Raw genomic sequence first — 21,654 nt, forward strand, 5'->3', positions numbered from 1 at the left:
CCTACCCTGCATATGACGACGGATTCAGTGGCAATGATGCGACAACTCAGATTTCATCGATTTACCCATTCGAGTCACTGCAAAATTCAATGGCGGAGACTTCTCGTCTATCCTCTCCACTTTTCGCTTTGGATTGATTGACCCCCGTAAACTTTCTTTGTTGCATCCAATAAGTTCCTTTTCCATAATGTCATGGAATTGGTCTCTCGCACTGCATTGCGCCGTTTAATAAATACATACGCGACGGATCCACCCTTTCAGCTTGACTCTGTGGCTGTGGGGCTACATGTAGTTTCTGTGTCTTGTTGTCGGCCTTCCGGTCCAGGATCGCGGTGGCGCGGGTAAAGTCACGGTCGTTTAGTGCTGCCCATGACAGGGACGACTTCGCGGACTATCATGACTTGGGCAACTGTCGCGCCACTCGTACTACACTGAACATCGTAGACGATCCTTCCTTGGATTTTTGGACTTCATCTTTGTTTTACCTTTTTGGTACAACAATAGCGCGGGTGCGATCACGTGTACGTGAAATGAGTTACATGTCTGATTTGTGTAGCACCTTGTAGTAACCCACCACGTCGATCCTCAACATATCGTTATCATGGCTCCTTTGCGTCGGTCTCAGCGTATAGCAACTAGGAAGACCTACGAGGGCATCGAATCCGAACCTGAAGATGACTACAGCGAAAATTATAAAGGCAAGGGCCCTATCAAGAAGAAGCCTCGCGTCAAGAAAATCGACCAAGAGTCGGACAATATCATTCAAGCTGCTCCAAAGCGTCGTCGACTGCATGGACTCCTCCAAAAGATGGCAGAAACACCTTTGGACGTCCTTTTCGAGGCATGTCTGACGCCGACGTGTCGTTGCGCCACAGCTGATCCACAGCCACTTTTCTCTAGATTTTCTCCAATCTCGACCCCGTGGACCTCCTCCGACTGTCTCGCACAAGCAAAGACCTTCGTGTCCTTCTTCTTCAACGCTCCTCCGCTTTTGTCTGGAAGAGGGCGCGCGGAAACGTCCAAGGGTTGCCACCCTTGCCAGACGACTTGAGTGAGCCCAAGTTTGCTCATTTGGCCTTTGATAAACACTGTACCGTGAGCCGACTCGTCTGTTGTGTTTCTCTCAACAATTTTACATCATTGGTAGAATTGTTTGCGCCCAACGAAATTCGTCCAGTGGGAGTCAAGGACCAAATATTGCCGGCAATGTCTAGAAGCTTCTGACCTGTATGCCTTCACTTTTCATCGTGTTTCTCTTATTGATTCTTTTAGTTTCCTTACTATATTCGATGGCTATAGTCTCTTTAGGACTTTTGTTCCAAGTTTCCAGTTCACGTGCACCTCTGGACGTAAGCACTTCCTATAGTGCCCCCCCTCCTCTCCTCCTCCGGACTTACACATTATAGGACGTGGATATTATTGTTATTTCTTTGTCCCAGCCGTCGAGACTCTGCGCGAGGAATCCAAGTCCTTCATTGAGGATAAGTGCAAGTTGGCGGTTTGGAAGATGGAGAAGGAGACTGCATTTAGAGAACTGCGTTCTGTACGTCCTTCGGCCAGATTTCATCCTCTTTTTGTTACTCACAATTACAGCATGCGCGACAATGTGAAATCTGGACTGAAAGACGCGCACAAGATCGCACTGATGAACTTGCCACTGCCCGAAGCGAGAGATTTAAAGGGTATCTTTATATTTCTGTTCGCTTTGGTTGTTGCTCAGTCGTAATTTTTGGTTTAGAGTCATTGAACGCTTGACTGCGTTAGGATGGGACCAGGAGGTGAAAAATCTCGATTTTATTGATGAATTGCGTTCGCATAAACTGGTGTGGCAGCCAAGGGCTCTCACCGAGCGAGGTGGGCCGAGTATCTCTCATCCCCTTGTAATTAAATACTGAGGTTTGTTGTGGAAGCTTGGTCCAATATGTCAGATGTTGTCATCACCTTAGCAAAGCAGCACAAGTCCGCCCGACTAAGGGATGAAATGACTCGCGCCGTCGAAGAAAGGGCTCGATCATTTTCAGCTGCCTATTCTGACGTTACGCGGGATGAACCGTTGCTTCCTATCTTCCCTAAGCCTGTGGACGTGGTAATCCTGGAGCCTTTCTCGACACTATTCTTCGACACACCACTAAATTTATCTATTACCGACTCATTACAGGCCATGTGGATCCATCTTCCCGGTGTTGTATCGCAGTGGCGAGAGGCTCAAACTTCTGAACTTCGAGAAGTGATGAAGAAAGCAGGTTTAAAACCAAACATCAACGTTGCCACAACGATCTTCACCTGCACCAATTGCAGTGAGATATGTCAATATCCTTACATTTTGGCTCACCGCTGCGCGTTATGGCAACCTTACGAAAACTTCAATCCTGAAGACTGGAAGGCCTATGCGTTGAGATGCATACCATTCGGCGTGGCCTGGTCCGCGAGCCAATTCACGGTCAATGAAGAATCAGTCAAGAAGGTGGAATATCTTGTCAAGACTTGTGGCCTAGACCCAGAAACTGCGACGCATGAAGATATGGACGCATTGGACTGTCGCGTAATCTGCAACCATTGCAGTAACGGTGATCCAGGTGGAGGTCAATATGTCATGCGATGGCAAAACGCAGCAGTGGGTTCTTCTCAGTTACCGTATACCGTATGGTCTGATTTTACTTAAACAGTGCCATTCTGGCTACCCGACTGCCAATGAAAATGCCTGGACGCTTCTAGAGAACGCAAAAGACATCAAAGAAGTCAAAAGTCTCGAGAAGTCAGAGAAAGAGCGCTGGTACCGATGTTATTCATCAGAGAAGTTCGTATGCAGCCATTGTCATGTCTTGAGGTCCAGAGGTCGCGACCTGGAGAACCATCTGCTTGAGGCGTGAGTGCTTCGATAGTTTCCAAGGTTTTTTGATGCAAGCAGTACTGTTCAGACACCTGATAAGCGAAATTTCCGCGGACGATTGGGAGTGGTCTGTGAACATAAGGCATGGGCCAAGCCGGAGGGGCGTGGGGCCTTTGCATCTAACCTCTGAAGAAAAATCTGATGGCCAGGTGGGGAGCGATGGAACAAAGGTTGTCGAAGAAGTCAAGGAGGAACCCGTCAATTATGGCGAGGTGTCATCGGATGTGACTACGTAGGTCACTGGAGAGAGCCTTTTTGTTTTCGCCTTGACAATCGCTAATCAATCATCATCTTGTAATTACCACGTAGCGACTGGGAAAACGGGTGTGGGAAGTTGCTTCAGGGCACAATTTGGACGGAGAACGAAAATCTGCCATCAAGCCGAAAATTTATCTCTATGTTTTCCATCCTTCTTTACCCCGGCGACTGATCTGGCAGAATACGCTCTCCCCCTCGTCTTTCTTGTCTTGACATCGTAAATTTGAGGCAGGATCCAATGGTACGGTAACTCAGATTTCATTGATCAGATTCACTTGGTGTCAGCCTGGGATCCACTGTTTCGGTTTCGTCCCGGATTCCCACTGTACTTTACAGCAGGCCGTTTCTCCTGCAATCTTTTCTCTCATGCACTTATGCTCATTGATTCAAAGGTCTCAGAACCCCCTACGCCTGCAAGGAGCCTCTCGGCAACGAGTGTGAGCGCATCATGGTTGGTCGCGCCAACCCGAACTTACGGGTCCGCCCATTTCTTAGGATCCCAATACACTGGGCGCCGATCAGAAGTCGGATTTGAGCAGCAGGGACGGATTTCAAGTCGACGTTGAGCGGACATCCTCGTCGGGGCTGGTGACTGACCCATATAACCTGCGCGAAGGCATAAGGTCGGATTCACAGTTGGAGGAAATCCGACGTAGAAAAAAGGGCAAGGCGATCGTGAAGTATCAGAATAAGCAGAATGATGTCAGTTCGAAGTCCACGCGCTTCCGTTGTCGTCGTCTGACCGTTTGGTGTTTTTAGCTCATCTCTTATTTGCTGAAACCTATGGAAGAGCATACGACTGAAGCCAAGGATGAGGAAGATTCAGCACGACTTTTCGTATGTCCCCTTGCATGACACCGGAATTTACAACCTGTGCTTATTTATCGTAGGTGAAGATAGCGGTATGGGCGAGTCTAATCTCGAATCTTGCGCTGTGCATCATTCAGAGTAGGTCCCAAGCACACAACGAATTCTCACCAGTGACTTGAAAATTTCATGGCAGTGTACGCGGCTGCCTCCTCACTCTCTCTGTCACTCTTGGCTACTGGGATAGATTCCGTGTTTGACATTGGCAGCAATATTCTTCTGTTCTGGCTACATCGGAAAGCCGCAAAGCTCGATAATAGCAAATGGCCTGTAGGCGGTGCCCGGCTCGAAAGCATCGGAAATGTTGTCTATGGTTAGTTGACTTGAACTCTCAACCAAAGGTCGCTGTTCTGATCAGCATGTCAGGGTCTCTGTACGACTTGTCTCTTCTGCTATCTCCTGAAATATTCTAACGCGATGCAGAATGGCTTCTGTAAATCTTATCGTCGTCGTGGAAGCCGTCCGGTCACTTATATCAAAGACAAACGATGATTTGAAAGCCTTCCACTTGCCTTCCATTCTTGCGGTGGCCGCCGCCCTAGGTGCGCCGCATATTCACTTTCGACATATAACCGCAAGCTAACCGGACCAGGCGTAAAATTCCTGTTATTTCTACTATGCTATCCGTTCCGCCAGAACTCAAGCCAAGTGCGAGTGCTATGGGAAGACCACCGTAATGACTTGTGGATTAACACCTTCGGTGCGTCCGTCTCTTTCACTCGGTTGCGATGCGAGATCATGTTCCTGAAGGTATTCTCATGTCTACCGGCGGTAGCAAATTGAGATGGTGTCCGTGTCCTTTTTCTCATGGCGCTGGGTATATTTTGATTGATTGAGGCAGATCTTGACCCCATGGGAGCTATCATTGTAAGGGCTCCTCCACGATGGACGCTCTCTTTGACCTCTGAATTAGATTGGGCTCGGCATCATTATTTCATGGTCAAGAACGATATATGGGCAATTCGAGCTGTTGGCTGGGAAATCGGCTCCGCACGAGTTTCTGCAGTTGTTGATTTATAATTCGATGACGTTCAACGACGAGATACAGAAAGTAGATACTGTTCGGGCGTATCATGTGAGTTCCGAACTTGATACATGATTTCGGCTTTCGAACTGACGCGACTGATAGAGTGGACCGGATTATTTTGTCGAGATTGATATAGTGATGGACGCGACGACTCCGTTGTACAAAGCCCATGACCTTAGTCAACTATTGCAAGACAAGATCGAGGAGCTGCCTAATGTTGAACGGGCTTTTGTGCACGTCGATTACGAAACGACACATAGACCGGTAAGTCTGTCCGGTCTTGTCTTGCTAGAGGATTTGGTGTCACGCGCGCTTCAGGAACATCGGAGACATTCATGAGGAGATGAAATATCATAAATGCGCTATCCTTTTTCTTCTGCTGGTGTGTTGGAGAGGGCTTATGATCTAAAGGTTGGATAACCTATTTATTGAATAATGAGCCACCGAGCTGCGCCTGATATGATGTCACCTGGGAACAATCATTCCACGATGAAGCTGGAAAGAAGACTTGGTCAAGACCAAGCACGACGTAAACGAAGTGCGGTGTTATCTGCGTATGGATATGCCAGTAGCTCATGAGATGCAAGCAAATCACGATATAGACTGCTAGACGCTGATAGCTAAAAGTACGGAGTGGCGCTTAGTGAATTCCAGCAGTGGACACTCATTACGCGCTAAGCGACCACCGCTGGTATCTCTGTATGGCATCACCACGGTCTAGATAACCCGAGGAGGAATCTACAGGCGGCCAAAGATATTCGATCCGAAAGCCAAGGTGGAACGCTATCAAGCGAGGGGGAGCCACTATCACGCTGGTAAACTGCAGTGGCGCATCGCGAAGTATGATATCCTATTTGAGGTCCTGATGATCAAACACGAGACTGACTAGCTTTACGTGAAAATCAGCGGTGGAGGTGTGAACGTTGACCGTCTATCACGGAGGAGCGGTGGATGCAGGGTCGCCTGGAAAGCGCGGACAGCCCAAATCCACGTCAGTTTTCCCGAGTCGGAGAACGATTATGTTTCGAGAGCAATTAAAAGCGGGCCGTAGCGAAGAGGGCATTTTATGATGAGGCGATTCAATAGCCGTACGTTCCGATTTTAGGTGTGGGCGCCACAGGTAGACGCATGGTGAAGGGGATCTGCCCATCCCAATCAACTACATAAATCCCACGAGGCAGAGCATCATATATAGCAGAGAGTTCGGGTTCAAAGCCCGCGCTGAACCCATGTCGAGCTTTGCAGTCAGGAGACTAACCGAGGCGCCAGGTACCAGTTAGACCATTTCGTTTATAGTCGCCACCGACTGAACACTTTCTGCAGAGTCCGCTAAATTCGATGAAGTGGTGGAATGCTTCAAAGAGGCGTTTGCGGAAGGTACGAACGTTGACTTGATATCCCGTCATGATAGAAAATGAACCTTCGATAGATGATTTTGTCCGCACCCTGACTGGGGGGAAGACGGATGTATATCATCATCTAAACCGCTCTGTCGTTCTTTCGGGGCTGCTGTCTGGTGAGGTCTACGTCGTTGAAGAGGCTACGAATGGCGAAGTCATGGCCAGCGCCATTTGGTTCCCTCCCAATCGCGAGCTGTACGAGGAGTGAGTGTCTCCCCGTTTAGATGCCAGTACTTCACTCATTATGTTAGCACGGAGAAATGCAAGGCGGTCAGACCGTTGATGGCCAGTCTTGGCGCCGAACTTGGCGAATGGTGGTGCACTAGAGTGAGCCACAGAAATTATGTCGGATTTGTTGCGATTGTGACACTCTATGTTACCAGTTCCTTCCAGAATATACTGCCTTTGCGGACGCTGAATTCGGAGAGGGGGTCAAGAAAGACGCCTGGCATCTTCAGTGGATAGGAACCCGCAAACCGTATCGTCGCCGAGGTTTGGCGGCTATGCTGATCGACGTGATTCGGGACAAGGTACTGTGAGCGTTTATATTCATCTGACATGGTCTGAGTGTTCTCTCCACAGAAGGGTGACGCGAAGATGTGTCTCGAGGTCGAAAACCCAGAAAATGTACGTCCGTCCAAAAGAAAGCCACAGTCGTTGCTTATGGCCTTTCCAGCTTGGATTTTATCAGAAGTGCGGGTTTGAGAAGCTGAATGAAGAAGCGCATTACTTTGAAGGATATAAGGACCAGGAGAAGTCTGGTTTTCCTATGTGGGCGATGATGTCTGACTGAAGAAATGGCCACTCGGACTGTGTAATTAATAGCCATTATTAGATGTAGGGGATGTATAGAGACTAACCGTTATTCCAAGTGAACCAATTATTAGACCGTCTCCTTGTTGTCAATGTGTAGCACAGAGCGACACAGTATATACGCATGTCACTGACAGGCTGTCACGTTGATCGGATCGGATCTTCCGGTGAAGCGCAAGGACTCCGGACACCTCTAACGTAGATCTCACGACCGACGCAATTTTCAGTTGGTCGCCGAACGCATGGAAACAGATGAAAGTCTGGCAGCTTTGATGCCTCTACTCTTCGTCTTTGTCTTCTTAATGTAGCGGCCTTCTTTCTTGTCATATTTACGGTCCCGTCAACTGACCGGTTTTTCTAGTGCCGCAGCCATATTTTGGTGCTTCCTGTCGTCCTGTATGGGCCTGTCTCTTCGTCAATTTGGAGCCAACCTCTGGGAGTACTCTGTTTTGAGCTCAAGGACTGCAGCGAGAGGGCCACAGAGCATGAGGCGACGAAATCATACGTTTGGTGAAGAAGAGGTCTGGGAGATGGAGTACAGGGGGCGGAGTGGATGATTTCGGACATTATCCTGTTCAAAAGGGCGATAATAATTATTTGAGCATGATCTGCGTCCCGGAAACATGCATTCCCTGGTTGGTTCTGTTTGGTCCCATGGGGGTATATATACGAGCCTCGCTGCACCTACTGGTGACGCTTCCCAGGATGAAACTGGCTTCCCAAGTTCCTCGAGCAGTCACCATATAGCGTCGCGGCGTGGCTCCTTCAACATAGCTAGGTCAGACGCGGAAAGTGGTGCGTAGTCTTCGCATATCTGATTATATGCGCGCCTTCTAATTTATCTCCGCAGTTGTGCAGAAGCGCGACGGCCTTATCGGTGCCCTCGTTGGTCTCTTCGTTGATCTCGTTGCTCTCCTTACTTCGCTTGCCGGAAAGACCTGTTCATCTCCGAGCGCGGCATCAGCAGAGACGGTGGAGGGATCGACTGACAGCGATCGATCTGCATCAGCCGCTGCAGATTTGAAGGACAACGCCCAGTCAGCCTCGCAGGTGCCCGCCTGCTCCACCCCCTCTGCCCTCCCCATGCCGAGATGTTCCTGGCAGTATTCGTGGTCGTTCGTTGCCGCCAAGGGCTGTTTCTGCAGATGGCGACCAGAATCCGTCGAATCCCCCTTCATCTGCCCCATCAGAGCCATCCAAGGGGGGCGGACGACCCTAACGGTCATTCAGCTCTAGAGACACTCATTTATTTTACATACCCTACCTAAAATTAATATTGTTATTCGCGCGCCACATGAGGCATATGTTAGACGAGGTTGACGTGATGCTTAGCTTTTCGTCACTCCGCTTTTTCACAGAGCTCCCTACAAGAGTAATAATAGAGGAGCCCTGCGAACCAAAATTGCCACTAATCAAGTAGTACACTGTAGTGAGGATGATTATTTCCCCAACGACGACAATGTAGTTCATGCTTTGGGCGACAGGCGCAGGCGCGGCGGGGAAAAGAAATGCAACCATCGTGATAATCATAAATGCGGTAGCGACAGAGGCCACTGGGACGCTCTAAGAGCCGATTAATTCAAGCATTTCAAGTAAGATAAAGACATATGGCTTTTCCACTGCTCAACGTCCCAGGTGTGAATGGATGTACAGTAGCTGAAGGACGGACAGGTGTTGATATTGGACTGGAAACGAAGTAACGACGTCAGCACCCACGATGAAGCAAGCTGAGGATAAAAGCAAACCCATCACTGTAATCCGAAAGTCTGCAAGTAGGTAACCGCTGTAAAGACAGCGCGCACGCACAAAGTGGCCCAAGGCGTACTATACTCTGAAGGGATAGACATCGGGAGAACGATGATAAACGCGACGAGAACGCTGCAAAAGGATTAGTTAGAACGAAAGCAGCAGGATGGATGAGGAGACGCACCGATATTAAGGAGGGCTTGCTAATACCGGATGAGAGACTAGGACGGCAGAAGGTGCTACTATACAAGAAATTTCAGATTTGCTTCAGTACTTGGGAGCAAAGAAACATACTGTATCCGGCCCGAGGTAGCTTTATAAGCCCCACTTTGCACAGAGTGACATTTGTTAGTATCATGAGGATGCAGTCCACTACTGCGACTGCTACTATATATCCAGTGGTGTTGACATGTAGAAATTGCACTTCAACAGAGCATAGAATTTGGAAGTCCAATATCCACATCAGGAAGACACAGTAGGTGCTACTGGATTATCGAATCATGCTGAAATGGGAGAGGATGATAAACTTTCACCCCAGACCATCAACACGAGGCCACCGTAGGGGATCGAATAGACCTGGAATAAACAATTAATCTGGAAGAGTATGAAACAAGCTGGAAAAAAGCTCAGGACAGAATTGTAGTAGATAACGTTCCCAATTTAGAGCCAGAAGTACATCTATTCACGCCAGAGTCACCGATACTTGTGGCTAGAAAGCAACAAGATGTCATTGCATGTATAGCAGGGAGAAGTCAACCGCAGTGCCCATTACTAAAAGCGACACGATCGTCCAAGCGGAGGTGATATTGGGACATGGTCCGTGCGCATCCCGCCAGTATAAATTGCAGGATCCGATATTTGAGCACCTCATACTTACCTTGATGGCACAAGCCCTTTCATGTACCTGGGTTTGTGGGCCGTGGAGATCCTTCATAGCACGGCGACCTTGTCCCCAGAGGGTGTCTGCGGCTTGTATAGGCTCAGGCTTATGCACCGTCTAAATATTTTCCTGTCCCACTTTGGCCACTCTGGCTGGGTGGGCCTCCTTTTTCTTTGCTGTGAATGAACAAGGACTTTCATTTGGTGGTCTTTGTGTTGCAGCAAACTAAGTGGATGGTAATATTCTGTAGTTTAAAGTGATTATATGAATAAGTACAATGGGAGTGTTACTGGTTGTCTTTGCAGAATTATTCTGGTAGAAGATCAGTGAAACAAGTGATGGTATGGGTCTGTTGGGGATGAGGTCATCATAGATAGTGGACTTTTGGCAGTGTACTATGTTGCATGGGCAGAATAGATAAAGATTGGTGATGTATATATATCATGAGAAGTGATATGTGCATAGACATTTTTACATGTTTGGTTAATCCAGGAGCATGTTGTCATGAAGAACTGGTGCATCCCGGAAGGCATTTCAGAGTGCCATATATCATAGATAATCAGTTCTATGAGTTCTAGAGGAAGTGTATAGCCATATCCCAATCCTTGCCAAGCTATGATGTTTACCATAATGTTTATTTCTCGGGGTCTTCTCGTCGTATCCGTTCCCCCCCGCTGACATTGTGATGAAGAATGTGCATCGTCATGGCCTAGGATCGACAAATGTGAAGGAATTAGTTATCGTCACTCACTCAAAAATACCTCGGACATTTACGGCTTGAATCGCCCCGCGCTGTAAGCATTGTAAGACGAACCACAGTAAATCAACTTACGACCGCGTCCGCGCCCTCCTTCTCATCGGTGTACTCTGTAGGTAATTGAATCGAGTGGAAAATGTACCCCAGGTGGGAAGAGGCGCGCGACTCACTGGAACAGACAGTAGAGAACTATGCAGAGGGGTGAAAAGTAAAGGATAGTAATGACTAGTTTGCGACATGAGCATCAGTTTGCCTTCGATAAATTCGACGACAACTCTAACACGACTTGGGACCGTCGGCAGTCTAATGTAGAAACAAGTAATGATTGACAGCTCTTACAATAGGACCTGACACGAACCCCGAATATCTTAGCTATTCACAACTTGCGGTGCATCAATCTTCAATTTCATCCCCACTTCCTTCTGTGCCAGGTTCTTTCTAAAGATGCATGCGTCAGATATAGAAGGACGTCTAAACGAGAAACAACTCGTACTCTTTTCCAATAGGCTTTCCCGTAGTCTAAGAAAAGTTCCTGGTCTCTGTTCACTTTCTTCACTGCGAATCAGGTCTGTAAAAATTACCATGCAAGAGGAAAGGGAAAAATGCAGACGAGTAAAGAGCAAAAGCCGATACTCTCCATGAACCAATGCAACTAGTGTTCCAGGAATGACGTGAGTTTCAAGGCAACTTTGGGAAGTCTGTAACGCACGACGAGTAGAACAGTTTGGCTTCTTCGAATGATTGAGGTATCGAGTTTCGTTTCCGATTCGACCTGCATCAATGGTACGGACATTGTCGCTTGTATTCGCATCAAATGCATAGTTGAGACCCGTATAATCATGGATTAGCCCATTCAAATCTTGAGCGCCGTCGAAACCAAGATAGAGAATATCTCCAACATACTCTTTTCACAGTGTTAGTGTCATAGCGGAAACCGAAGACGATGCACCCACCGCCGATGTTTGTCCCGCGCTTAATCTCTTTTTTTGCAAAGGCGCCTAGGCCGTATGCACCTCGCTTGATTTCGAGAGCCTGTGTAGCTGAGTGAACAAGATAATTTAATTTGGATGAAGAGTTACGAACAGAATATCGCTGTCTCTGAAGAGCCATGTTCTCGCACTTGTTTTGATGTTCGGCACCTAGGTAAATATTATTGCATGATTCTGGTCATGCTTCTGCCATAATCATGGAGAACACACCTCTGGTCCAATGCTTAACAGACTCCCCACTCAACGATGGAAACACGTACCGTGCATCACACCTCAGACAGAGCTCCGGGTCGCATTCTCTTCCACCAGCTACACAGGTGCATGTCTTCTCATTCGAGCAAAGCCCAGTCTTCTTCTCGTGAGTACATCCACATCCTTCCCTTCGACGGGGACCTTCCCCAACAACAGTTCAGGAAGAATTTTCGAGGCATTGATGTACTCACAAGTTAGGCCACATCTACAATTTCTTTGGCAGTGGTGGGACTTGTGATAGCATTGACAGTTGCTATTGGCATCGCACGGTCCAGGATGGCCACAAGGCGGTATGCTATCGTTGTCCGTGTCAAGTAATACCAGCTATAGTGAACGTCAACCTACGGAACGTATGTCTTCATACCGTCATCATCATCTGTAGAAACATATCAGGGTCTCCGAGTTAATATGGTAAATATTTCCCTACAAAATACAAGTTGACGTTGTCCCTGGGATTGTCCTTTCCGTTCGCCTATAATGACTTTTTCGTCAGGAATGTTCCTGGTGCGGTATATGTAGACCTATATACACAGGTTAAGCAACAGAAGGTAGCAGACAATTGAGAACACACTTCAAGACATCTTTTTCGGCAGATGACGGCCAACGCACAGGGTGAAATGTCAGGATCCAGCTTCAATACGCCACACAGAAACTCTTCGTCTTCAGGATCGGTCCACAAGACACCTTCCTGGCAAAATATGAGATCACGGAAGATATACTGGTAGGGACCTCACCATCATACCATCCTGGCTTTCGTCGAGGTGACGGTAGCAGTCTAGCCCACAAGGAGTCCCCTGCCTCAGTTTGAAGCTTTGGTTCGTTTTCGTGGAGGTAACAGATTTAATAGGCGGATACTCAACTATCCGCTCGTTGGAACGACGCAAACCGCAAAACGAAAAAAACTTACATTGATGAACCTTACAGGCGAGGTGTATACAATTCATATTTGGACAAAATTGTGGCCTGAATCTGTTGATCTCGTTTAACAAGTCATTTTCATTGGGTAGCTTTCGCGGTGGTAGAGTCATGATGATGGGTTCGTCTAACCATGGGAGATTTGGCATGTCTCTGCGAAAAGGTAAATAACGGCTTCAACGCGATATCCATTCACTAACCTCTGAAATGTATCCCAGACCAATCCTGATTCGTGTGAGATTCTCATGGGTCTCATGATTTTGAGCTCATCTATGGTGTCGAGCGACAAACCAAATTCGCAATGTAATCGCCGAGCAACCTCAATCTCTAAGACTTCCACTGCAAAGAGAACAAATTAGACTTGAATGCGATAAGAAGAAACTTACCATCAGGGTCCACGAAATCGACCTGCCATTCGAAGGACTCGTAGTTCCCCAAGTATTCGGCCAACGGGAAAGATGGGTCATCAGCGAAAGGAATAAAGGGAAGAGATTCAGCAGACAATGTCATATCAAAAGATTCCTTCTCTGCACTCCTAGATGCAGGTGTGCATGCCAGATATGGAGGATGTGGCTCGAAGTCTCCCGATACCGTTATTTCAATGCAAAACACAGTGCTGCTGGAAGTTGGCACTCCCTGGTCATCGCAAGACCACACTGAAAATATTTCGCCGGTCGCCTCCGAGTCAGCCTCAGATATCGGCACCTTATTTTCAAAGCTAACGTCAAATCCGCCGTCGTCGTCACCGTCATCGACAGCGAGAGACTGAATGTGAGCACGGGCCTCCTCTTGTTCCCAAACATAAAACTGGTCAAATACGTCGCTGCGCGTGGATAGGACAACTTCGCGGTCTATATCCATTGGATGCGTCCTATGTAAAATAAAGAAGGTATAGAAAGAAGATGAAAGCGAGGATGGACTGCGAACACTGCCTTCCTTTCTAGGGTTTCATGTATTTTATTTTTAATTTCGTAATTTTCAGCATTGATCCATCTCGGATACGTACTGTCAATACGCGTCTTGTAAGAACTGTTCGCATTCTTCCTCCTCTACTAAGGTCGCAAGGCGTATTCGCCGGTATCCGAACTACGGATGTGGGAACGCACGCTGCAGGATCTCATTCGGGGGCTCCGAGCCAACAAAAAAGATGAAGCCAAGTTCATCGCCAAGGCCGTTGACGAGATCAGACAAGAAATCAAGGGCGAGGACATGGAGCTCAAGGCTGGTGCAGTACTGAAGCTCACCTATGTGAGTCCCTCTCTTCTTGCCGAAGGACTGGAATTTAACGTTGTACAGCTTGATATGCTTGGCTATGACATGAGCTGGGCCTCATTCCACGTCGTAGAAGTCATGTCGTCTCCCAGATTCCATATCAAAAGCGTTGGTTACCTTGCAGCCGTCCAGTCGTTCGACCAGGATACTGATGTCTTGATGCTGACGACGAATTTGTTGAAGAAGGTATGTTGTATAAGCATGTTTCATTTCCCTCCTTAAGACGTCTCAGGACTTGGTTTCAACGCCGGCCGACCTCGCGGTAACGTTGAATGGAATATCTCATATCGCTACTCCAGACTTGGCTCGAGATCTCGCACCAGAGCTCATCAAAATGTTGAGCCATTCACGTCCGAATATCCGAAAGCGCGCAGTCGTCGCTTTGTACAAGGCAATGCTCAAGTATCCAGATGTATCATCAGAGGGAGTGTCGAGGCTAAAAGAACGATTAGAGGATGCAGATCCCAGTAAGCATCCTCCGATAACGGCTGTGGGCTTGAATTAAAACAGTGAAACCTTCAGGTGTCGTTGCTACCACCGTGAACGTACTTTGTGAACTAGCACGAAGGAGTCCTCAAGATTACCTTACATTGGCGCCTGTCCTATTTCACCTCATGACTACCTCATCTAACAACTGGATGCTCATCAAGATCATTAAACTCGTAATTACCGTTTCATGTATTTCTTCCTTGTTTTGATTTCCGTTGTTAGTTTGGTTCTCTTTCCCCTCACGAACCTCGCTTAGTCCGCAAGCTTCAGCCGCCCATAACGGAACTCATATCGACAACGTCGGCCATCTCTTTACTTTACGAATGCGTGCATACTTGCATTATTGGAGGAATGCTTCGAGAGCCCTCAGGAGATTCTCTGGCTCGATTATGTGTTTCCAAGCTCGCAACATTCATTCAAGACGCCGATCAGAATCGTACGTGTCCGCAGTGCAGATGTATTCCAAGCACCTAATGGCGTAATAGTGAAGTACATTGCTCTCCTTGCAATGGTCAAGATTGTCCCTTCTCACCCCTACCTAGTGGCTGAATACCAAGATACTATTCTAGCAAGCGTGAGCGACCAGGATATCAGTATTCGCATGCGTGCTCTTGACTTGGTATCGGCCATGGTGATTAGTTCTTATCATCAGAGGCAGCTTAAGACTCATGCCCGAACTGTAGGTCAATCGAGATAACCTTCAATCAATCGTGCAGCAAGTCCTCTCACATCTAGTATCTGGCTCGACAATAGCGCCACTGCCAACCGCCTCTCAGTCTCTTGCTCAGCACCTGGAACCGTCTTCTCCACAGAGTGTTAGGCCCTACATTCCGCCATCAAAGGCGTACCGACTTGTCCTTTCACAACGGATCCTCAATATGTGTTTCCAAGATACTTACGATAATGTCACGAACTTTGAATGGTACCTGTCGGTCCTCGTCGATTTGGCCCATGTAGCCAACGTCGATGTTGGGTCCCAGATTCGAGACCAGCTGGTTGATGTGGTGGGACGGGTACGAGCGGCACGGCGATATGCTGTGAAGCTAATGTACACGCTACTTATCGACGATACGATGCTTCGGAATGCTCAAGATGAAGGTAGTTGTTCCGAGGTGCTATGGGCAGCTGCTTGGATATGCGGTGAATATTGCAGGTTTGTGTTTTCTTCAATCGATGTTGGATTGCCGTTAACGGTGGATTCTAGTGAACTGGCTGAGCCCCAGAAGTTGCTTCCCTATTTGTTGCAGCCCGATATATCACATTTGTCACCAGATATTATCGCTGTTTACATCCAAGCAGCAGCAAAGATCTTTGGGTTTTGGGCAACCGAAGTTGCGCAACGTTGGACTGAGGACGATCTGTCTGAGGTGAAAACCCTTGTTGCGACGGTCATCAGTCGAGGGAGCGACTTCATCAGCAGCCCTCATATCGAGGTGCAAGAACGGGTAAGATTTATCATACTCTTATTGCATTTCGTCCTCATGATATTTTAGGCAGCAAACACTGTACAGCTCTTCCGCTTCATACAGGCGGACCTTGACTCACATCATCCGATACAAGAGACGCCATTCGGCGAAGCTAGCTCGTCGTTCGATCCCATTGCTGAACCTCGCTTTCCTAAAAGTCTTTACCTCATACAGCCCCTCTTCAGCACGTATCAGCTCAACCCAGTTGGTGCCGCTGCACAGGAAAGCGTCCCGATTCCCGAGGGTTTGGATTTGGATGCGTGGATCATTCCTCCATCGCCAAAGCCCACCGACGAGCTGAATGGTAAAGCGAAGAAGAGCAAGAAGGGAAAAGAAAAAGAGACCAACGGTGTGAAGAGGAAGAAGAAGCGGAAGGAAAGCAATGGCCTATTGTATGACGATGTGTTGACTCCTACCAGTGTCGAGGAGACTGTGGAGGAACATGCAGAGCGAGAACGGGTATTTCCCCCCTCCTTGTGCGTTAATAATTTGACTGACGTATTTCATCTCATAGCGCAAGGCGGAGAGACTGAAACAGCTCAAAGACGACCCGTACTATATCATTGAAGACCAGCCTACTCCACCCAATGATGTGGATTCAATACCCGTCGTTCGACTGGAGGGGATGCCATCGCTGTCAGGTAAGTATGTTCACTCGAAAACCACCAGTCATTGCAAACCCACTTCTCTTCGCCGCAGAACCAGAAGTTATTGATCCGCAGCTACCCACACTTCGCAGCATGTCCGAGACATCCCTGGGACCGGTCGTCATCGACAAAGATGGCGAGATGCCTGAGGGCGCTATGGTTAAATCAGCAACATCGACTCCCAGGAACATATCTACACCTTCGCGGGGAACGCCGCCGCCACCGATAACCTCCTTCCCTCAATATGATGTGCCTGATAATGATACCCGGACGAGTACACCGGAGCCTATCAAAGTTACGAGGTCGAAGAAGAAGAAGACGGGGACAGGGAAGAAGAAACGGACGCAAGTATTATCTGACCAGCCTTGATACACATGAGATTGTAAATCTTCTTATAGTAACCTTTACATATATATCCAGAAACTTGGCCCCGAGTCAAGTGCGTTGATTTCATCCGGCAAACTCCGAAACGGGAGCAAATGCCGAACGAAAAGTCGAAGTTCGAACATGGCATTCTATCATTCGCAGCGATATTTGCTCTCAACTCTCGACCATATTTACTCATTGCTCTCTCTTTTACCGACCTTATGGGGCATTGCGTTGCAGAAATTACTGTCCTATATACACTCAGTTGATATTTTCAACCCACCGGACTCTGTCGTTGACGAAATCCTTCGCTCTCTGAAGAAAATCGTGCAGGAAAATCCCTCCTTGGAATGGGCATCCATCATCCACCTCGATGACACGCGAGTGTTGAAGCGCTTCCGTTGTTCCATGCGTGAGGCGAGAGCCATGGAACATGTCCGCCAGCTCACTACCATTCCCATTCCTCGTGTCCACTGGGCCTTTGTTCGCGACGGCAGGCGCTACATCGTCATGGACAGAGTAAAGGGTCAAACCCTTCGCGCCGCAAAGATTTCTGACCTATCCATTCTCCATAATATCGCTCAGTCAGTCATCTCCTACCAGCGCCAGCTCGAAGCTCTCGGTGCCTCATGTCGGTCCCTAGGGTCTTGGCCAGAGGGCCCGTATCGAAATTCCTATTTTGCACCCGCACTCCAGGAGACTATGATAGGAATAGAAGAGCCAGGTGTTTTTCAATCAGTTGTGGACTTTCACAATTACTGGCGCGTTCGTTTAGGCCGTGGTGCGGTCCTGCTACCTCCCGAAGACAGCCTGGACGGCCCTTCGGCGGATGCGGTGCTAATGCACGCTGATTTGAATGACCACAACATTATGGTTGAAAACGGGGCCATTACCGCCATTTTGGATTGGGAGACTTTGGGTTGGTACCCGCGCTTCTGGGACAATCTGCTGTTGCGCTCTGGGGCCATATGGTCACAGTCATGGTCTGAGGTCATTTTATCTGAATGGGGTGAGATGGTGGAGCCAGAGAGAAGCTACTCCACGGCATTGGGCCGATTTTGGTCCTTGGGATGAACTTAGTTAAGTGGTACAGTAGTTTTTATTTAATACTGTTCGATGCAATTCTGACAACCGACATATTAGTTTCGGGATCTCAACTTGTCTTTGTACCGCCCCTGCCATGAGGTCCCCGCCCATTCCGTGGGCGGCTACTTGAATTGCCATCCATGGGACTGCCACGGGGTCGAAGATGTCGATGACGTTCATGCTCATCCATGTGAGCCGCTGATAAGTGGGTGTGATGATATCGGCTCGTTCCAGTACTTTCTATCCCACCCCACACTAGATCCTTCTAGTTCGTTCTGCGATCGCCCGATACTAAGATAACGAACAACTATGACGCGAAATTCCATTCTACCTAACGAGATGGGCCGTCCTTCCGGTCGTCTGCCACCGATCGACCTACATTATTGGAACCCTGACCCCGACACCGAAGTCCCAATTCACATAATGGTTACGCGTATATCCGGTTTCACTGATCTACGTGACTTGCACTGGAAATTGGTGTGGGCGGTGAAGACAGTAGAGAAGGATAAGGATGTGCAGATCTTTCATCGGCGGCTGGAGGTTGTGCAAGAGATCGGCTTCAACCACCTTACAAACTGGGGTGCAGTCACTCAGGTAGAGACCACGAGTAGCAAAAGGTTCAACCCACGGAAGGTGATCACGACGATGAACCTCGCCCAACGCAAAGAGCTGGAGAAGATAGCAGCACGGGTTAGGGTGGAGGAGCCAGATGGGGTGTGGAATTGTCAAGACTGGATTGTAACCGTGCTTCAACAGGCAGAGCAAGCAGGCCTTATTACCAAGAATGAGTGGACGGCGGCCGTCACTTGGGCAAAGAATGGGGGGGAAGAATAAAACCTGCTGGAAATGCATACTCGTGCACGATTCATTTCTGTACGTCTTTCTACCGCTTCGAAATTTCGACAAGTCCGATTAAATAATCAGCGGAGTAGCCAAAAAAAATCAGTACTGACCTTTCCCGGAAATGATTATGGAGTCGACATGATGTCCTTGTTTTTTTCTGGCCTAGCCGTTGCATACTTTGATGATCTTTTCAGTCCTCAGACCCCCATTTGTATTGCCTTACCCTGGATCCCGCCTAGGGGTTTTTCATCCCTGAACATGTCATTTCCCTGATATAGCATCTTTCTTTCTGCGGGACGGTGACTTCAACATACGTAAATCTCGTCACGTACCATTAGCTGCGAAGTTAGTCGGTGTTTTTATTCCGGAATTCGGTCCGTTACCCATGCGCGGAGCTTCAAATATCTGTTCGCCGGACGGCGTCAAGCTTGCCAGACGCGACAATTGATTATCGTTCATCAGCGCTTCAGCTTCAGGTTTCCAGTTAATTCCCTTCCTTTGCCTATATATGCAATGTTAAGGTATCTGAAGGAACATCGGTTCTTATTCATGGCACTTGTCTCCTAACGTTATGGTCACGTACTGAGTTGTCTTTGATATATCATTCCCCTTAAGATCCGGATTCTGACAACGTTCCCAGCTTTTCCAAAACAAAACTCTTCCAAGGAACTTGACATTGGATGACAAGGACAACATTGATCTCAATGATACGCGACTGTCCTAAGGTTTTCAGTGTTCTACACGCGTGGATTGCGGACTCGCGACAATACATACTACTATCTTCACCCCCCATGTTCACTGGGCCTTCCATCGCAGATATGCTATTACGAAACAGTCGGGGGCTAATGATCTTGTGTTTTCAAGATTCTGACGCGTTTCGGACCGTTCAGGGAATTGCTCGGATACCTATTTCGTACCCACGCCTCCTGCATTGAATCACTGGACTCTTAATCATAAGGCCTTACGGTACGACACCCTTCGAGCTGCTTCTAGAAACTATAAAGGGCATTAGAGTAGCTAGGTGTCTATCCGGTTTTTGACTATCATAACTATCGGCGTGTTCGTCTGGTCACGATGCAACGCTTCTGTCCTCTTGCGGCTGCGGTTTTGGACTGTGAAATGCTGTTTTGGACTACTAGTGCCCACGATTCTGGGACAGCATATTATTTGAGATCCGGCCTTGGTGGGATGCCTGTTGAGCCGTGTTCGGCCAAATCTGGAGCCAGAGAGAATATAATACATGACAGTCAGCCGGTTCTTGATGACCTGAATATAAAAAAGTAAGATTTGATTCGCCTTAGTCTATATCCGCAGAATAATGCAACAATTTCCGTCTAGGGTTTCGGGCTGACTTTGAATTTCTTGTCTGTATCAGTCCTCAGTCGTCTGGCTGGATATCGATGGCGTTCATGTGATTGAACAACGCTATCTGCCAGGTCCAGCTACTCTTTTCAACTTTCATCAGGTATTTTTCATGTCGATTCCATGATGAGATAATGATGAGATGACTCGTAAGGTATGGCTATACTTCCCAACGAGATGGGTCGACCCTCTGGTCGTCTACCACCGATCGACCTCAAACGCTGGTATCCAGATCCTGACTCCGACCTCGCCGTTCAAATAATGGTCACTCGCATTCCCACCATGACCGATCTACGAGATCTTCACTGGAAGCTCTTCTGGGTGGTAAAGATGGAAGAAAACGGCGGCGTTCAGCACATCTACCGTCGATTCCTTGAGGTCGTCCAGGAGATTGGGTATAACCATCTTACCAACTGGGGCGCCATCACCCAGGTGGAGACGCAGAACAGCCAAAGGACAAAGCCTCGGAAGGCCATCACGGTGATGAGCCTTCCCCAACGACAAGAGCTGGAGAGAATCGCGGCGGGTGTTAGGGTGGAGGAGCCCAATGGGGAGTGGAACTGCCAAGATTGGATCATCACTGTCTTGCAGAAGGCGGAGCAGGCAGGTCTTGTTACAAACAACGAGTGGACCGCCGCTGTTGCTTGGGCAAGGAAGGGAGGTGAAGAGTGAAGTTTTTTTTTCTTTTTTTTTTTTCCATTTACCAGGTTTCAGTGCGCTGTTCTCTCTTGCTCAGTTCACTTGCTTATTTGTTGTACAGATACTTGTGATTTCTCAAATGTCTGTGAACGCAACGGTAACGGAAATGTCATTTTGTTTTTAACAGAGCACTGCTCTACCAAAGGTTTTCTTTCTTGAAAACGCATAAATAACGTCGAAGCGCCACACAGACCTAGCCTCCGCCGACCCAGACCGTTGGTTTGTCAGCAGTCTGGTCATTGTCAAGCGCTCGACGTTGCATCAAAAATGTATGGACCTACTGCGACAGCTGGCGGATCTGTGCTACTGACATTTCAAGGAATCAAAGATTGTGCGATGTCCACAATGCGAAGCAAAGGTAATAAATCAGGAGAGTTCTGTTCCGAAACCGTACTCAGGCCCTTCAATTCTTGTTCGTCTTTCACAGCACGTTCACTACGCAGAAGGCTGACCTACTTACACATAGCGTGACAGTCGAGATACTTCGGCACATTTTAGGACCTCGAAGACCCAATCCAATACACGACTTCTGGAGGGGATCTCCATCGACATTGTGGCATGGCGGTATCTTGTTATATCCTTCGATGACGGCACCACAATGATCGACGCAGCATCTGACTCATCCTAGGT

At 48.1% G+C, this 21,654-nt stretch overlaps 12 protein-coding genes across 12 annotated transcripts; 10 read left to right on the forward strand and 2 right to left on the reverse strand.

Annotated features, from left to right (window-relative positions):
• Positions 1–445: 445 nt before the first annotated feature.
• BT62DRAFT_274271 (uncharacterized protein) lies at positions 446–3,298 on the forward strand. The gene is made up of 11 exons (XM_043180333.1): positions 446–509; positions 567–841; positions 901–1,095; positions 1,148–1,227; positions 1,273–1,349; positions 1,407–1,543; positions 1,594–1,682; positions 1,739–1,854; positions 1,911–2,614; positions 2,667–2,866; positions 2,919–3,298. Exons 2-11 carry the CDS (start codon positions 602–604, stop codon positions 3,124–3,126), a joined length of 2,046 nt encoding a protein of 681 aa, XP_043045482.1. The 5' UTR covers positions 446–509; positions 567–601; the 3' UTR covers positions 3,127–3,298.
• A 26-nt stretch (positions 3,299–3,324) lies between these two features.
• Positions 3,325–5,580, forward strand: BT62DRAFT_926187 (CDF-like metal transporter). Its single transcript, XM_043184968.1, is given in 15 exon segments — positions 3,325–3,389; positions 3,541–3,585; positions 3,644–3,850; positions 3,908–3,985; positions 4,039–4,096; positions 4,152–4,328; positions 4,382–4,388; positions 4,439–4,557; positions 4,608–4,715; positions 4,766–4,804; positions 4,857–4,882; positions 4,929–5,091; positions 5,111–5,113; positions 5,143–5,306; positions 5,361–5,580. 15 exon segments carry the CDS (start codon positions 3,387–3,389, stop codon positions 5,379–5,381), a joined length of 1,218 nt encoding a protein of 405 aa, XP_043045483.1. The 5' UTR covers positions 3,325–3,386; the 3' UTR covers positions 5,382–5,580.
• Positions 5,581–6,271: 691 nt separating this feature from the next.
• BT62DRAFT_915758 (uncharacterized protein) lies at positions 6,272–7,235 on the forward strand (the record flags this gene model as incomplete). The annotated part of the gene is made up of 7 exons (XM_043183962.1): positions 6,272–6,311; positions 6,366–6,419; positions 6,472–6,646; positions 6,694–6,769; positions 6,826–6,972; positions 7,025–7,069; positions 7,119–7,235. 7 exons carry the CDS (start codon positions 6,272–6,274, stop codon positions 7,233–7,235), a joined length of 654 nt encoding a protein of 217 aa, XP_043045484.1.
• Positions 7,236–7,616: 381 nt separating this feature from the next.
• On the forward strand, positions 7,617–8,545 carry BT62DRAFT_926190 (uncharacterized protein). The gene is made up of 2 exons (XM_043184969.1): positions 7,617–8,050; positions 8,106–8,545. The coding sequence occupies exons 1-2, from the start codon at positions 7,879–7,881 to the stop codon at positions 8,489–8,491; spliced, it is 558 nt and encodes a 185-aa protein (XP_043045485.1). The 5' UTR covers positions 7,617–7,878; the 3' UTR covers positions 8,492–8,545.
• Positions 8,546–9,883: 1,338 nt separating this feature from the next.
• On the forward strand, positions 9,884–10,147 carry BT62DRAFT_926192 (uncharacterized protein). Its single transcript, XM_043184970.1, has one exon. It carries the CDS (start codon positions 9,900–9,902, stop codon positions 10,065–10,067), a length of 168 nt encoding a protein of 55 aa, XP_043045486.1. The 5' UTR covers positions 9,884–9,899; the 3' UTR covers positions 10,068–10,147.
• Positions 10,148–10,962: 815 nt separating this feature from the next.
• Positions 10,963–11,927, reverse strand: BT62DRAFT_926193 (SET domain-containing protein). The gene is made up of 7 exons (XM_043184971.1): positions 11,888–11,927; positions 11,722–11,779; positions 11,592–11,670; positions 11,348–11,542; positions 11,249–11,290; positions 11,132–11,193; positions 10,963–11,076 (listed from the first exon to the last, which is right to left on the reverse strand). Exons 2-7 carry the CDS (start codon positions 11,746–11,748, stop codon positions 11,032–11,034), a joined length of 450 nt encoding a protein of 149 aa, XP_043045487.1. The 5' UTR covers positions 11,749–11,779; positions 11,888–11,927; the 3' UTR covers positions 10,963–11,031.
• BT62DRAFT_274737 (uncharacterized protein) lies at positions 11,773–13,714 on the reverse strand. Its single transcript, XM_043180334.1, has 9 exons — positions 13,181–13,714; positions 12,995–13,133; positions 12,787–12,947; positions 12,614–12,738; positions 12,451–12,567; positions 12,307–12,400; positions 12,225–12,255; positions 12,071–12,174; positions 11,773–12,020 (listed from the first exon to the last, which is right to left on the reverse strand). The coding sequence occupies exons 1-9, from the start codon at positions 13,653–13,655 to the stop codon at positions 11,806–11,808; spliced, it is 1,461 nt and encodes a 486-aa protein (XP_043045488.1). The 5' UTR covers positions 13,656–13,714; the 3' UTR covers positions 11,773–11,805.
• Positions 13,715–13,785: 71 nt separating this feature from the next.
• Positions 13,786–17,102, forward strand: BT62DRAFT_926196 (Ap3d1 protein). The gene is made up of 11 exons (XM_043184972.1): positions 13,786–14,042; positions 14,091–14,252; positions 14,299–14,533; positions 14,589–14,728; positions 14,778–14,991; positions 15,041–15,186; positions 15,239–15,708; positions 15,760–16,000; positions 16,049–16,480; positions 16,536–16,662; positions 16,721–17,102. The coding sequence occupies exons 1-11, from the start codon at positions 13,887–13,889 to the stop codon at positions 17,035–17,037; spliced, it is 2,640 nt and encodes an 879-aa protein (XP_043045489.1). The 5' UTR covers positions 13,786–13,886; the 3' UTR covers positions 17,038–17,102.
• An 82-nt stretch (positions 17,103–17,184) lies between these two features.
• Positions 17,185–18,297, forward strand: BT62DRAFT_274881 (kinase-like protein). Its single transcript, XM_043180336.1, has 2 exons — positions 17,185–18,121; positions 18,178–18,297. The coding sequence occupies exon 1, from the start codon at positions 17,443–17,445 to the stop codon at positions 18,106–18,108; it is 666 nt and encodes a 221-aa protein (XP_043045490.1). The 5' UTR covers positions 17,185–17,442; the 3' UTR covers positions 18,109–18,121; positions 18,178–18,297.
• A 162-nt stretch (positions 18,298–18,459) lies between these two features.
• Positions 18,460–19,152, forward strand: BT62DRAFT_959948 (uncharacterized protein; the record flags this gene model as incomplete). Its single annotated transcript, XM_043188524.1, has 1 exon — positions 18,460–19,152. One exon carries the CDS (start codon positions 18,460–18,462, stop codon positions 18,952–18,954), a length of 495 nt encoding a protein of 164 aa, XP_043045491.1. The 3' UTR covers positions 18,955–19,152.
• Positions 19,153–19,939: 787 nt separating this feature from the next.
• BT62DRAFT_274821 (uncharacterized protein) lies at positions 19,940–20,414 on the forward strand. The gene is made up of 2 exons (XM_043180335.1): positions 19,940–20,243; positions 20,302–20,414. Exons 1-2 carry the CDS (start codon positions 20,038–20,040, stop codon positions 20,312–20,314), a joined length of 219 nt encoding a protein of 72 aa, XP_043045492.1. The 5' UTR covers positions 19,940–20,037; the 3' UTR covers positions 20,315–20,414.
• BT62DRAFT_274924 (uncharacterized protein) lies at positions 20,136–21,058 on the forward strand. Its single transcript, XM_043180337.1, has 3 exons — positions 20,136–20,243; positions 20,302–20,428; positions 20,480–21,058. Exon 3 carries the CDS (start codon positions 20,482–20,484, stop codon positions 20,995–20,997), a length of 516 nt encoding a protein of 171 aa, XP_043045493.1. The 5' UTR covers positions 20,136–20,243; positions 20,302–20,428; positions 20,480–20,481; the 3' UTR covers positions 20,998–21,058.
• The last annotated feature ends 596 nt before the right edge of the window (positions 21,059–21,654 follow it).

Source organism: Guyanagaster necrorhizus (genome assembly GCF_019112545.1).
Source record: "Guyanagaster necrorhizus MCA 3950 unplaced genomic scaffold BT62scaffold_2, whole genome shotgun sequence".
In the NCBI taxonomy this organism is placed as follows: Eukaryota; Fungi; Basidiomycota; class Agaricomycetes; order Agaricales; family Physalacriaceae; genus Guyanagaster; species Guyanagaster necrorhizus.

Coding starts and splice junctions, on each gene's coding strand:
- BT62DRAFT_274271 (XM_043180333.1), top strand. CDS start 602: ATGGCTCCTTTGCGTCGGTCTCAGCGTATAGCAACTAGGAAGACCTAC. Junction 1,544..1,593: donor CATTTAGAGAACTGCGTTCT/GTACGTCCTTCG, acceptor TCACAATTACAG/CATGCGCGACAATGTGAAAT. Junction 2,867..2,918: donor GAGAACCATCTGCTTGAGGC/GTGAGTGCTTCG, acceptor AGTACTGTTCAG/ACACCTGATAAGCGAAATTT.
- BT62DRAFT_926187 (XM_043184968.1), top strand. Junction 4,716..4,765: donor CTTGTGGATTAACACCTTCG/GTGCGTCCGTCT, acceptor ATGTTCCTGAAG/GTATTCTCATGTCTACCGGC. Junction 4,805..4,856: donor CGGTAGCAAATTGAGATGGT/GTCCGTGTCCTT, acceptor TGATTGAGGCAG/ATCTTGACCCCATGGGAGCT.
- BT62DRAFT_926190 (XM_043184969.1), top strand. CDS start 7,879: ATGCATTCCCTGGTTGGTTCTGTTTGGTCCCATGGGGGTATATATACG. Junction 8,051..8,105: donor TAGGTCAGACGCGGAAAGTG/GTGCGTAGTCTT, acceptor TTATCTCCGCAG/TTGTGCAGAAGCGCGACGGC.
- BT62DRAFT_926192 (XM_043184970.1), top strand. CDS start 9,900: ATGTACCTGGGTTTGTGGGCCGTGGAGATCCTTCATAGCACGGCGACC.
- BT62DRAFT_926193 (XM_043184971.1), bottom strand. CDS start 11,748: ATGGCTCTTCAGAGACAGCGATATTCT. Junction 11,671..11,721: donor TTCAGAGACAGCGATATTCT/GTTCGTAACTCT, acceptor TCAGCTACACAG/GCTCTCGAAATCAAGCGAGG. Junction 11,194..11,248: donor TCGGCTTTTGCTCTTTACTC/GTCTGCATTTTT, acceptor CCTGATTCGCAG/TGAAGAAAGTGAACAGAGAC.
- BT62DRAFT_274737 (XM_043180334.1), bottom strand. CDS start 13,655: ATGGATATAGACCGCGAAGTTGTCCTATCCACGCGCAGCGACGTATTT. Junction 13,134..13,180: donor CGATTTCGTGGACCCTGATG/GTAAGTTTCTTC, acceptor TTCTCTTTGCAG/TGGAAGTCTTAGAGATTGAG. Junction 12,948..12,994: donor GTCTGGGATACATTTCAGAG/GTTAGTGAATGG, acceptor ACCTTTTCGCAG/AGACATGCCAAATCTCCCAT.
- BT62DRAFT_926196 (XM_043184972.1), top strand. CDS start 13,887: ATGTGGGAACGCACGCTGCAGGATCTCATTCGGGGGCTCCGAGCCAAC. Junction 14,043..14,090: donor CAGTACTGAAGCTCACCTAT/GTGAGTCCCTCT, acceptor AACGTTGTACAG/CTTGATATGCTTGGCTATGA. Junction 15,187..15,238: donor TTGACTTGGTATCGGCCATG/GTGATTAGTTCT, acceptor CCCGAACTGTAG/GTCAATCGAGATAACCTTCA.
- BT62DRAFT_274881 (XM_043180336.1), top strand. CDS start 17,443: ATGCGTGAGGCGAGAGCCATGGAACATGTCCGCCAGCTCACTACCATT.
- BT62DRAFT_274821 (XM_043180335.1), top strand. CDS start 20,038: ATGCAACGCTTCTGTCCTCTTGCGGCTGCGGTTTTGGACTGTGAAATG.
- BT62DRAFT_274924 (XM_043180337.1), top strand. CDS start 20,482: ATGGCTATACTTCCCAACGAGATGGGTCGACCCTCTGGTCGTCTACCA.